This window comes from Acipenser ruthenus, chromosome 23, assembly GCF_902713425.1.
Source record: "Acipenser ruthenus chromosome 23, fAciRut3.2 maternal haplotype, whole genome shotgun sequence".
Classification (NCBI taxonomy): Eukaryota; Metazoa; Chordata; class Actinopteri; order Acipenseriformes; family Acipenseridae; genus Acipenser; species Acipenser ruthenus.
The window spans coordinates 9515816-9530879 of NC_081211.1; the positions used below are offsets into that span (position 1 = coordinate 9515816).

General features: G+C 44.3%; 1 protein-coding gene across 1 annotated transcript in view; it reads right to left on the minus strand.

Moving 5' to 3' along the window:
• The window catches only part of LOC117414221 (sodium/potassium-transporting ATPase subunit beta-1-interacting protein 1), an 80505-nt gene that overhangs the window by 11702 nt on the left and 53739 nt on the right, over positions 1 to 15064 (minus strand). Inside the window, exons 3-4 of the mRNA XM_058997738.1 lie at positions 4701 to 4838; positions 3012 to 3092 (exon numbers count right to left, since the gene is read on the minus strand). Coding sequence (XP_058853721.1) covers positions 3012 to 3092; positions 4701 to 4838 — 219 coding nt within the window. The remainder of the gene's footprint in view (positions 1 to 3011; positions 3093 to 4700; positions 4839 to 15064) is intronic.

A 15064-nucleotide genomic window follows, 5' to 3' on the forward strand; every position in this document is an offset into this window, starting at 1 on the left:
CTGTCCAGTCACAACAGCATCCTGACCAGTCACAACAGCATCCTGACCAGTCACAACAGCATGCTGACCAGTCACAACAGCATGCTGACCAGTCACAACAGCATCCTGACCACCAGACACCAGAGACACGCACTGACACACACACTGAAACACCAGAGACACACACTGACACACACACAGAGACACACACATAGAGACACACACACAGAGACACACACTGACACACACACTGAAACACCAGAGACACACTGACACACACACTGAAACACCAGAGACACACACTGACACACCAGAGACACACTGACACACACACTGAAACACCATAGAGACACACACTGACACACACACTGAAACACCAGAGACACACACTGACACACACACTGAAACACCAGAGACACACACTGACACACACACTGACACACACACTGAAACACCATAGAGACACACACTGACACACACACTGAAACACCATAGAGACACACCCTGACACACACACTGACACACACATAGAGACACACACTGACACACACACTGAAACACCATAGAGACACACACTGACACACACATAGAAACACACACACAGAGACACACACTGACTTGGTGCAGGTGGGAGGCCAGCCGTGCGTATTTATATTAGACTCAGATGCCCCGTTAACTATCATTCACTAACAACATCCTGACCAGTCACAACAGCATCCTGACCAGTCACAACAGCATCCTGACCAGTCACAACAGCATCCTGACCAGTCACAACAGCATGCTGACCAGTCACAACAGCATCATGAGCAGTCACAACAGCATCCTGACCAGTCACAACAGCATGCTGACCAGTCACAACAGCATGCTGACCAGTCACTAACAGCATGCTGACCAGTCACAACAGCATCCTGACCAGTCACAACAGCATCCTGACCAGTCACAACAGCATGCTGACCAGTCACAACAGCATGCTGACCAGTCACTAACAGCATGCTGACCAGTCACAACAGCATGCTGACCAGTCACTAACAGCATCCTGACCAGTCACAACAGCATGCTGACCAGTCACAACAGCATCCTGACCAGTCACAACAGCATCCTGACCAGTCACAACAGCATGCTGACCAGTCACAACAACCACCCCCTAGACACGAACTAAACAATGTGACACAGCAACGATCTGCAAGCCTGAGACTAACCACCCCCTAGACATGAACTAAACAATGTGACACAGCAACAATCTGCAAGCCTGAGACTAACCACCCTCTAGACATGAACTAAACAATGTGACACAGCAACGATCTGCAAGCCTGAGACTAACCACCCCCTAGACATGAACTAAACAATGTGACACAGCAACAATCTGCAAGCCTGAGACTAACCACCCCCTAGACATGAACTAAACAATGTGACACAGCAACGATCTGCAAGCCTGAGACTAACCACCCCCTAGACATGAACTAAACAATGTGACACAGCAACGATCTGCAAGCCTGAGACTAACCACCCTCTAGACATGAACTAAACAATGTGACACAGCAACGATCTGCAAGCCTGAGACTAACCACCCCCTAGACATGAACTAAACAATGTGACACAGCAACGATCTGCAAGCCTGAGACTAACCACCCTCTAGACATGAACTAAACAATGTGACACAGCAACGATCTGCAAGTCTGAGACTAACCACCCTCTAGACATGAACTAAACAATGTGACACAGCAACGATCTGCAAGCCTGAGACTAACCACCCTCTAGACATGAACTAAACAATGTGACACAGCAACGATCTGCAAGCCTACGACCACCCCCTAGACATGAACTAAACAATGTGACACAGCAACGATCTGCAAGCCTGAGACTAACCACCCCCTAGACATGAACTAAACAATGTGACACAGCAACAATCTGCAAGCCTCCAACCACCCCCTAGACATGAACTAATCAATGTCACACAGCAACGAAGGAGCACTGCAACACTCTTCAGGAAACCTTGGAGTCTATCCAAACTGATCGGAAGACAGGAGGACACCTAAACACTGCCACCGATCACAGCAGATCATTAAACCAGAACTCTTTGTGTATCATGGCTTTGAAAACCAAAGATCTAACACAGTGGGATGCAAGGTTCTTTGATGTGCTTCTGTCATTAAAACAAAACATGATTTGGAGACCTTGGATTATATTAAAATAACTCATTCGACACTGCAGACCTGGAAAGAGGTCTATGGGAAAAATAACTCTACTCAACACTGTAGAGCTGTATAGAGGTCTATAGGAAAGAGAACACTCAACACTGCAGAGCTGTATAGGAAAGAGAACACAACACTGCAGAGCTGTATAGGAAACAGAACACTCAAAACTGCAGAACTGTATAGAGGTCTATAGGAAAGAGAACTCCCCTCAAAATAGAAACCTGTAAACAAATCTAATACACTACATGTATGACGATTTCCCTGATTACGACACTGACTCGATTTATTTTTCGTTATCCTAAGGTGGAGGATGGACTAAATGCTTTGAAAATAGGTCCTGATGTATTTTTCTGAAGTGTTCATCGGACCAAAAAAAATATATATAAGCCGCTTTCAATTCCACACAGGGCCCCACTTCCATCAGGTAAAAGGGGGTTTGAAAAGAAATAGTGGAGATGATTAAATGTTAAAAAGGGAATCTGAACTTTGCAAAGTGGAACCCAGTTGGACAAACACAGCTGTGATGCTGTGTTGTGTTCTTTATTCCAGTTCATACGTTTGTGCATCGGCGTCTCCTATTGTTATAAGAGATATCAGACAAGACTTCCACTGACAGCAAAGTGTCAATGCATTACATTCTCTAGGGAAGGGGCAGACTGCCTGTGATTTACCTATAGGGTAAATACAGGCAGTTTGGGGGAGAAGACCACATAGCAAGGCTGAGATGAAATGTGTAGTGTGTGCAGGGTTTGTATCGGAAGAGGTTGTTCTCATAGCTACTGCATATAAAAGGAAAGAGAACAACAAGGTTGAAACCAGAAGAGCTGCCCACTGTACCTGTGACAGGTGTCCCACCTCCAGGTAGAAGCAGATGATGAAGGAGTTCCAGCCGACCCACAGCACCAGCCACACTGCATACTGCAAGACACAACCAGAGAGCCCGTCCCCTTTTTAGAGAGTCCCATTGTGAAAGCATGGCACAGCATAGGCTAGCACTGTAAAGCACACAGAGGTGTGGTAAAGCATAGAAACAAACCACGGTAAACGATGGTAAATGCATAGTATAACAAGGTAAAAGCATGGGAAAACTGCAAACATACTGTGCAATATTACGCGGTAAACTTTTATAAGGGCACTGCCTAACCTCCCCCAGCCTTCCACTCCAAGCTCAGCTCTGTACAGGGCTGTGTTAGTGAGGTGGGCTTAGAAATGGCCACTACTGTACTTCCTGCCCCTTCCCAACTGTGGCAACTGTGATTCAGTAAACAGAGAATCTCTATAAAAAGAAACATCACCCTGGAGGTGAAACCACCTCACCTCACCAATTGTGCCCAGAGGCTGCCGAAGAGCATTACTGTGTAATGAGCTCAAAGCTGAGGCAGCAACAGAGGCCAATGGAAAATGTGCCTGTATTGCTTTAAAGGGGTTCTAGCCAATGAAATAATCCTGTCTTACTCTTGTCTCTCCCATTGGCTACGTGGGTCTCACATGGGCAGCTATAACAAAAATGTATTTTCATTAAAAAAGTACATTTGGTATCACTGGAGTACAAAATCCATGCAAACAGAGACGCCTTTAAACTGGTATTCTATCAGATATTATTATTACAAATACAAAATCCATGCAAACAGAGACGTCTTTAAACTGGTATTGTACCAGATATTAAGTGCAGGTAAATCAGGTATGATTTTTTATGTGATATGTTTGTTTTTTATGTGATATATGTTTTTATGTGATAGATGTTTTTTTACTGTTTGGTTGTTTTTATTTTATTGTATATTAATCTGTAACTTCAAATACTTTTAAGAAGACACAGTCCATTTCAATAGTAGAGCTGGTGTGCTCCTGAAAGGAGATGAAAGAGGGCAATGTGACAGCATGGCAGACTGGAGGTGAAGTGTGAATTGGGATGTGATCTGGTGTGATCCTGGAAGGAGATGAAGGAGGGCAATGTGACAGCATGGCAGACTGGAGGTGAAGTGTGAATTGGGATGTGATCTGGTGTGCTCCTGGAAGGAGATGAAGGAGGGCAATGTGACAGTACGGCAGACTGGAGGTGACAGTGTGAATTGGGATGTGAGCTGGTGTGCTCCTGGAAGGAGATGAAGGAGGGCTATGGAAGTGAGACACAGAGCTGGACCAGGCGCTCTCACAGCAAAGATGAATGACTCAGTGGACACCTTCCAATCCCACGACCAAACCAGCTTCCTCTTTTACACCCTGGTGGACAAAGGCCAGCCCTGCAGGTGTCTGCCCGAGCTCACCAGGTGCCTGGCCAGTATGATCTGCTGTATCGAGATGAGGATGAAACAGTGCCTGCTGGTTCTGCCTCCCTCATCCGCTGAAGCACCAGCCACTGCAATGCCAGTGAGCCATCGTGGACCCCGGCAGGGTTCATTTTAAAGTGGTGTTTACTTCCAGATGTGACCCACTTATTAACATCACTACATACACAAAAATACAGTGACATCATGTGTTTAAAAGTTAGGGCAATGATATAGAGACATGCAGAAGTGTTTCACTCACCATGATGAGGTGATGGGAGCGGTACTGCATGGTTCCAAAGATGGCCATAATCACTGCCATGATGTGGATGAAGTTGGCCAGGATGGGCGCCCACTGGTACCCCAGGAAATCAAAGATCTGCCTCTCCAGAGCGGCTACCTGAGAACAGAGAGAGGGAGGGAGAGAGATGAGCAACACACTACTCACCACAGACCCGACACAGCACACACACCCAAGACAAACAGCATGGAGAAGCCACGGATAATTAGTTACAGTGCACTGAGCCACCTGAATGATGCACCGGATGTACAGTGGGGACACACGCTCCTCCCAGCTCTTCCCCTGTCCGCGTGGGGGTTGGTCGTTACTAACACGCTCCTCCCAGCTCCTCCCCCTGTCCGCGTGGGGGTTGGTCGTTACTAACACGCTCCTCCCAGCTCCTCCCCCTGTCCGCGTGGGGGTTGGTCGTTACTAACACGCTCCTCCCAGCTCCTCCCCCTGTCCGCGTGGGGGTTGGTCATTACTAACACGCTCCTCCCAGCTCCTCCCCCTGTCCGCGTGGGGGTTGGTCGTTACTAACACGCTCCTCCCAGCTCCTCCCCCTGTCCGCGTGGGGGTTGGTCATTACTAACACGCTCCTCCCAGCTCCTCCCCCTGTCCACGTCAGGGTGGGTTACTGTTCGTCTGGGTTGAACACAGATGATTTTTTTATTCAGTTTTTCAAGCTAGCCGTGGGCCAGCTTTCAATATTTTTTAAACTAGAAAGGAAAAGCTGTGAGATGAAGCAGTGGGGTTATCATAGTTTATATATATTTTAATACCATTCACATTACTGGATTCCTGTCTAAAAATGTGAATTTCAAGGTTTTTATTTTTTTAAGAAGTGACTTGTAGTAGTCTTTCTACCAAGACAACACAGATACAATATAATACACTACAGTACACTACACTATAATACACTACACTACAATATAATACACTACACTACACTATACTACACTATAATACACTACAGTACATTACAATATAATACACTACAGTACAGTACAATATAATACACTACAGTACAGTACAATATAATTTGCTTTTATATAGCGCTCTTCACGCAGAGCAATCCCAGGGTGCTTTACAATAAATAATCTAAAATAATAATTGGCCAATTAATCCAGCTCAAGAATATGCCGACACAAACACATATTAATTTTAATTTGATGTAAAAGAGTCGACTGTGCCAGCATTCCTGATAGGACTTGGCACTGAATTCCAGAGGCAGGGAGCAGAGCAACTAAAGACCCGCCTCGCCCTCCTGATTTTAGGAGACTTCTAGGAACGACCTTCAGCGTTCCATGTCCTCAGGGTGCGACGAGGAGCATAAGGTACGGCTCTACTCAGCTGATCCAGACTGCGGTGGATGTGAGCACAGCAACCATTCTAATATTTAAAGAAGGTCCAGAACTGTTTTTACAGAAAGAATCCGCCATTCCACCATTTAGAACAATTGAATATACCTCCTTGTTTCCAAGGATGTCCTCCTGTTCCAGTTTACAGGGGAGAGAATGGAAGACGTTTAAGAATTAGTCCGACTGGAGGGACTAGCCCTCTTCCATAGAGTACCATGGGGTCTTTAATACTGGCTAGCCAAGACCTCTTCAATAGAGTACCATGGGGTCTTTAATACTGGCTAGCCAAGCCCTCTTCCATAGAGTATCATGGGGTCTTCACTATAACAGGGTCCACCAACAAACCATGACCTGCATTAACAGCCAGTGCAGAGAGCAAGTCACCATGACATCCCCAGGGTTCCAGAAGGAACCTGGGTCATTCCAGACTCTGGGAATGCGTTTCTGCCATTTGCAATTGGTGTTACATACTGTAAACTACATGTTATGGGAAAAAAGGGCCCCAGGGTAGGTGCTCTGAGCAGGGAGCAGAAGAGCCGTGGAACTCCTTCAGCCCTCACGGGAGAGCGAGGCTGAAGGTGGTAAAAAGGGCCCCAGGGTAGGTGCTGTGAGCAGGGAGCAGAAGAGCCGTGGAACTCCTTCAGCCCTCACGGGACAGCGAGGCTGAAGGTGGTAAAAAGGGCCCCAGGGTAGGTGCTGTGAGCAGGGAGCAGAAGAGCCGTGGAACTCCTTCAGCCCCCACGGAAGAGCGAGGCTGAAGGTGGTAAAAAGGGCCCCAGGGTAGGTGCTGTGAGCAGGGAGCAGAAGAGCCATGGAACTCCTTCAGCCCTCACGGAAGAGCGAGGCTGAAGGTGGTAAAAAGGGCCCCATGGTAGGTGCTGTGAGCAGGGAGCAGAAGAGCCATGGAACTCCTTCAGCCCTCACGGAAGAGCGAGGCTGAAGGTGGTGAAAACAGCCCCAGGGTAGGTGCTGTGAGCAGGGAGCAGAAGAGCCGTGGAACTCCTTCAGCCCTCACGGGAGAGCGAGGATGAAGGTGGTGAAAGTGCCCGTTTTGAAGACCTTTTGACTTCATTGTTCACCATGTGGTGGATGACCTGACCATGGCAATTAATGTGAGGATCATTTTAAAGCAGTTTCAAGGGCTTTTCAACAATAATAAACTAAAGCAGGCTGTTGAGGTAAGAGGTGTTTACACAGAGTTTAACAGGACAGTGCAGCTGGCAGGCCCGATGGCTCACCACAAGCCTTTGCCCAAATACTCATCACTGCCTCCTTTGTGACGGCTTGCTGTTCTCTCAAACAGCTCTAATGACCAAAGCAGCAATCTCACAGCCCAGCCGCTAGATTAGGCACCTAAATGAAGGAGTAACAGCCTCACTTGCTCAGTGACAAAGATCCCGCAGGTGTCTGACAGTAATGGATTGCTGTTTGGCAGATTCCTGATTCAAACACAGCCTCCTCTTCTGCAAGAAGACTCTACATCCTACAGGGTTAACATTCCTCCTCAGAGTCCTGCGCGGGTCCGGTTTTTACAACCCGCTTCCAACCCAGACCCGCTACTACAGGACCCGACCCGAACCCGCAACCCACTGCAGCAGCGTCTTCCGACCCGCTTTAATAAGACCTGCAACCCGACCCAAACCCATGAGTGTTTGTCCTTTACCTACTGTCTGTGTCGACTGGCTCTATCCTTTCTCACGTCCTGTAAACCTGTCCTCTGTGGGAAATTTAATATAATTCCCTGTGAGCTTTAGCAGGGATTTTTTTTTGTAAATTGCAGTTTATTAAATAGGTTGCAGTTAAAGCTGAATGACAGCTTAAAATAAATAGTTACTACTCTAAAGCAGGGGTGTCAAGCATATGGCCCGCGGGGCAATTTTTGGCACTGATGTACTGTATCGTTTTGGAATTCCTCTTTAAAACAACCCGCCTCTTTAATATAACACACGTATTCAACATGTGCAGTCTGCATTGTATGAGTGACATTCCCATTAAGCTCACAGAGGTAGTAAAATAGCCAATCAAATGGCACACAGTATCCGTTTCCTCGTGCATACGTGTAACAGCACAGAACACATCATTTGGATTAGGATAGCGAAGTGAAGGCTTGTTTAAACTATTTATTTTACTTTGTGTAAAATTTAAAATCAGTAGCCAAAAAGTAGTTGGCGATGTCACGGAAGCGAAAGGTGGAGGCGGAACACAGAAGATTCCAAAATCGTTAGCCAGATGATTATTTGTTCAATGAATAATTTTGACGGCAAGGCAAGATGTCTGATTTGCAGTGCAACGGTTGCAGTTATGAAAGATTATAACATACAACGTCACTATGACACGCTGCACAAAGCAACGTATTTTGAGTTTACTGGAAATAAAAGAAGCTTTGGAGTCTCAACTAAAGGTTTATCTGAAAACGAGAAGAAAAAATGAAAGTGCTGTGGATGCCATGAACAACACAACCACAGGAAAGGCAATTTTAACTTCAAGAAGCCATGGAAAGTGCAGAATTACCTTGGAAGAAACTAACTGGGATTACAACAGAGGCTGCACCATATATGACTGGACTGGCTAGCAGAGTGCTGGAAAACATTAAAGAAATTACCCATTTTCTTACACTGGATTCTGCATCAACAGGCATTATGTGGAGAAGTTGCAGAATTAGAACATGCAATGAGCATTGTTATCAAGAGTGTCGGAAAAGAAGTGCCACGTGTCACAACAGAATCCTAAAAAAATCATTTCATACTGTATACTATTTCACATTTAACCAGCTTGTCAGTATCTTTTTTCAGTGCTGTTAAAAACGTTATATTTTGCAATACAAGTTAGTTATTGAGACTTAGCATTATATACATTATATCAGTGTGGAGTAGTGGTTAGGGCTCTGGACTCTTGACCGGAGGGTCATGGGTTCAATCCCAGGTGGGGGACACTGCTGCTGTACCCTTGAGCAAGGTACTTTACCTAGATTGCTCCAATAAAAACCCAACTGTATAAATGGGTAATTGTATGTAAAAATAATGTGATATCTTGTAACAATTGTAAATAAATAATAATATACTCTGACATTTTTTTTTTTTTTTACTGTTTGAGATTTCCATTGAAATAAAATATTCTATTTCCTCCATTATATTACATTTGGAATATTGAGTTTTCTTTTGTCAGTGTTCTAGGAAAGCTGCTTCTAGTTATATCTGCCTATTTCTGTTCTATAAAATACATGAATACTGTATATATATATATATATATATATATATATATATATATATATATATATATATTACGATGCAGCCCACCAAGTCAACAGTCTTAACTTAAATGGCCCTTGCTGCCAGATTTTTCTGTTCAAACAAATTTTCATAACCAAGTAATTCATCAAGATGGATTTATTTCACGTCAGTGAATCAAACAAACAAATCTGTTGAATTGATTCACTAAAACTGAATGAATCAAAGGAATCAAGTCAGTAAAAAGAATCAAACTGCACATCACTAGTTTACAGGCCAGAAAAAGAGGTTTAAACAGCGCTCCTGTCAGTGGATAAAGCCTGGTCTCCATACACACTAATAAATGATCACTTTAATACAAGCACTAAAATGAACACCCTTTAGTAAATACCATGTGAATACAGCTGGATGCTCTTTTAAATACAGCAGCATGCATTACAATAAGAATCACAGATTCATTCTGATTCCCATAGTGTGAAGCACTACATTCAGTGCATGCCATGATATGCCACGTATCGCACGCGATAATGAATACAATTGCAATAGTACACACGGCAATCATTAACGAGCTGCACACTAAATGCAATTATCGCGCACCACATAGTTGTCTTCTTTACAAACACACTTCACAGCCACTGTTGTTACTGACTCCTTGTCATCTTTGCAAACACACTTCACAGCCACTGTTGTTATTGACTCCTTGTCTTCTTTGCTGGGCGTCTTCAGCTCACTTTTAGGCTGAAAATACCTATTTCTTCCTTTTGTGCCACCAGTTGAAAGGGAGCCACACCTGTGCTTTCACAGAGATGATCTACCAGATGACAAAAACACGATGACAGGTTTTTACAAACAACCAATCCAGTCACATGTTCATTATTTTCATTCGCTGTGATTCCACAACGCAAAAAGTTCACCTTCCAACGCGCGGGTGCCGACCCGGTGCAGCACTCCCCCTCCCGGCCGTTTCCTTTCTGGAGGTCCCGCTTTCTAGGGGTTCATATTTAATCATCACAATTGAAGGTGACAGCTATTTCAATTGCTACCTACCTTGTAAAAGTGCCCCATAGTAAAAGCATAGCAAAGTCTAATAAAGCACAGTGTGACATTGCTGACTAAGTGAAATTTGTGGCTGAAAATGCAAGCAGGTTCATGCAGCTTCTGACTTGGTTTGATAGGTTTCTATCCACCAAGCATACGACAAAGTGATTGATCTGATAAGCTGGGTCGAGGATATGGCATCGCAACAACTTTCAGGCTGCCAAGCCGAAAACAGCGGCGGACAACAAGAGTTCCAGACAGTTAAAGACACCTCGATTTAAACAGCATGCTGCCTACGTTTTAAACGCTGTTCATATTTTTGACCCAAGTCAGACATCTTTTCTGTGTTTAGATGCCAGCCTACTTAAAGCCACACCTGGATGGCAGAAAGAGTATGAAAACGAACGTGCTGCGTACTTGAACTATGTCAAAGAATTGCAGATGCCAGTAAAAGTGACTGAGTTTTGGGACTCGATTTCCAACCGCTTTCCATGTCTCTACAAGTTGGCAAAGCGCTGCCTTACAATTCCAGTGAATTCAGTGGATGCCAAACGTGCCATATCAATGTATAGTCAAGTGTTCACACCCCAGAGACAGAGGATGCCAGCTGCAACTGCTGGTGATGCTGCATGCAGATATTTAACAAATAAGACGGCCCGTTTTAAGAAGGTAAGCATAAATGTGTATTCCTGAGCTTTGGAGGGAATATATATTGTATACATTGTTTTCTATATTGTATGAATACAGTCATGAAATATCCGTGAATTTTGCTATTTATGCCGTGACAGACCCACAAAAAATGTTAAATTTCTCTGCGATTTAAGTAGACCCCTATTCATAAACATGGCAAACCAGGGTAAACTATGTAAATGCATAGTATAACCAAGGGAAAAACTGCAACAACACTGTGGTGAAGTTTTACAAGGCACGTGCATCCAGACCCACTGTGTGACAGCACTGGAGGGAAGGATGATGGGATTTTATTTATTGGCTTTGTGAAATTTATATCAAGGAACATTTCCTGGCTGCTGAAATGATGGGGTTTTTTTCAACCTATTTCTCATTTTTCTCAGAGTGTGGTTTTCTGATCTTTTCCTTCCCCAGTCAGCCTCGCTCCTCTATCAAGACTAATGCAATGTCGCTCTCTCCCTCTCTCTCCTTCTCATGCCTTTATTAACTATATCTGTCAGCTACTGGAGCTGGAATGCCATTGCACTGTTAAATTACCTCAGAGATTCCTTAAGCTACTCTCCACTCGATACAACATCGCTGCCCCAGTTGCAGCTGATCCCAGTGCAGAGCCACTCGTTTACATTATACTGTCATTGCACAATTTGCAGACAAGAACAAAGCACTGCCATGGGCCTGCTTTACCCAGGCTGATAGATAATTCAACTTCACTGCATCCACCACAGAAGCAGCCCTGGATTACAACAACAGACAATGCTTCTGTGTGCTGGTGCCTTCATACCCACACAGCACAGACACCTTTCAGCAGATCCAACCAGAAAACAACACACAAGTAACTTAGTATGGATAGGAATTATCAGAGTTATCTTAATGAATCTATTATTGTTCTTGTGTAGATTCACTTTATATTATGACTCATGATGCGTGACTATAAAATATCAATGATAATCGCTTAATTAAAGTACAGTACGTTGCGATTGGGAGTACTCAGTGACTGTAAGACGCAGGGAACACCCTCCAGCATTAATAATATCACCCAGGTTTTGCAGGGACTCTGAAATCATCAATGCACTTGTACCACTGCTTTGACAGGCGTTGATGGATACGCTGTCTCTGTGGTGAGACTGGATCAGTAGTAATGATGTGTGGTGTGTGGGCAGTGGCAGCGCTGTAGAATGGATACGCTGTCTCTGTGGTAAGACTGAGTCAGTAGTAATGATGTGTGGTGTGTGGGCAGTGGCAGCGCTGTAGAATGGATACGCTGTCCCTGTGGTGAGACAGGGTCAGTAGTAATGATGTGTGGTGTGTGGGCAGTGGCAGCGCTGTAGAATGGATACGCTGTCTCTGTGGTGAGACTGGATCAGTAGTAATGATGTGTGGTGTGATCAGAGAGGTGACAGGAGGCTGTGATCAGAGAGGTGACAGGAGGCTGTGATCAGAGAGGTGGCAGGAAGCTGTGATCAGAGAGGTGACAGCAGGCTGTGATCAGAGCTGCAGAGAGGTGACAGGAGGCTGTGATCAGAGAGGTGACTGGAGGCTGTGATCAGAGCTGCAGAGAGGTGACAGGAGGCTGTGATCAGAGAGGTGACTGGAGGCTGTGATCAGAGCTGCAGAGAGGTGACAGGAGGCTGTGATCAGAGAGGTGACTGGAGGCTGTGATCAGAGCTGCAGAGAGGTGACAGGAGGCTGTGATCAGAGAGGTGACTGGAGGCTGTGATCAGAGCTGCAGAGTTTGTTTAGTTTTTATACTTGCTGTCTGTCATGTCTCCGTTCCGCTCGGAATGGCTAGGGGTCGCTGTCAGTCAACTCAGTGGTCCCTTAATAGACTACTGTAATTTCACTGTGTGTTATTTGATCCTGTTCTGACAGATCTCGTTAACTGAAGCAGCACTAGAATGCTCTCATTCGTTTAAATGACTGTCAATCATCATGACCTGCACCGATTTTGCACTTTCATTTGCCAGCTACAGCGCCTGTCATTCTAACCGCCTACTTAAGGTGTAGGTACGCTTTTGCTTTAGGTATATAGTGACAGTTACTAGTTTGATTTGAAAATGGGGTGCAAGAGGAAAACACTTAATGAATATTGTGCACAATACCCTGCCCGATGGCTGAAGTCTCCACGGCAGGACGAAGTGGGCCCGTCTGCCTTGCCTTCCAGTGAGTCCAGCTGTGCTGAAGCTGGAGAGAGGCGGAGCTCAGACTCTTAATAATAAGTGCAAGTTAGTTCTGTTCAACTATCTAATGTTTTGTTCTGAGCATATTATTTTTACTCGGAAATTTATCCTACACATTATGTAATACAGTTTTATATGCTGCGTCTTCTATGGTTTATTTGAGACCATTTTTTAATTTGTGTAGGATCCTTATCTTTAGGTATAGCTCCGCTGTGACCAAACGTTATGTCAATTAGAATGTTGGTAACCATGGTTTTGTTGCACGTTGAATATGATAAAGGGGTCTCGCTAAATGAGACGTTTCTCAGTGGCATAAAAAGTCTGCTTTCTTCACACATTCTCTGCTTGAATTGAAAAATAAAGATCGAAAAAGAACGGTAAATTCTTTCTAAAATAAACGTTGATATTAAATCAGCGATTTCTCAAAAATTAAAATTGAATAGTAGCAAGCCTACTTATAACTAGTGTCTCTGAAATACAATCAAATGCATTTGCAGGACACAGTACAGTATATATTATACGTGCACAGGGAATAACACTCCCATTGTGAAGCTGTTTGAGTCACTCCGGGTTTTCCTGAGTCTCCACTGTGAGTGATTGTCAGAACAGGATTTGTACTAGAAGTCTAATAGTTTAGATTTTAAACGTTTCAGGATTAGCTAAGTATTACATATTTACCGTATTTGCGAGTTGAGAAATTTAACCCCAAAACACAATCCTTAAGTTGGGGGGGTCGACTTATACACAAGCAAAAACCCCCTTATGCTGCAAAAGTCATGGCCGGTGTGTGGTTACCCCAATCCCTGTCTGTACCTAGCAGGGTTTAGGACCCAGGGGAGCCCTGTGGCAGGCATGCATTCAGTGCGCGAGGCAAGCTCACATACAGTACTTAGCCATGCTCGTGCACCCTCCTCTAAACTAAACACTCCTAAACTAGTAAATATAAACCTAGGCTTTATGACAGGGAGTTTACACACTCAATTATAAATATACACAGGCAGCTTTTATAATGGATATTAGACACATTCATGAATAATAAAGTTCAGTCCAGGATGAACCTTACCAGTCACCAAGGCCATGGGGTTATTTTTAGGGCTGTCCAAAGAGAACAGACACTCGTCCAGTTGAAACAGTATTGTAGACATTATGTATGAATGTGGTTTGATATATGTAGAAATGTGGTTATTGTCAATTGCTGGGTAATTGGGTTCTTTGTAACTTTTACTCTCTTTCTAAAAATGTTCTTTAATAAGATTGTTACCCAGATTGCGTTTTTGCTAGGACTCAGTTACCCAGCAACACGGCTGCTGTAGCTGCTAGCAATGTGTCAGGAGTCTGACACTGAATACAGTGTACCTTTAGACTTCACAGCCGGTGGATTTGTAACTCGTCGTGACCCGGTGAGCGATATCATTTCGAGTTTGGAAGAATGATGTATTTCCCATGACTTAAGTCACATTAGTGAGGAAAGTGAGGGTGAAGTGAGGGTGATTGTCCTCCACCGCCATCTGCAGACGAATTAGTAGCTGGAGATGAACATGGTGATATCTGTGCTTTAATGGGACAGTACAAGGAAAGGCTTGAGTCTGTTGAAAATGAGATAAAGGGTTTGCCCTTGAGATTTGTCAGGCAAGAAGACATTTTGCAGTATTACATTGATTGTAAATGTCCTAGACTTGAGCGGTCTTTCAACAAGGCTTTAAAAGATTTACGGCAGTCTGTAGTTGATTGTGTGAAATGGAGGGATATCCAGCTGCAGGCTCAATTTGTATCAAAGACAAAGAGTACTAGGAGTGAAAAAATGACTAGTACCCCTAATGTAAATCTGACAGAACCTAGTTCTACAGATATCT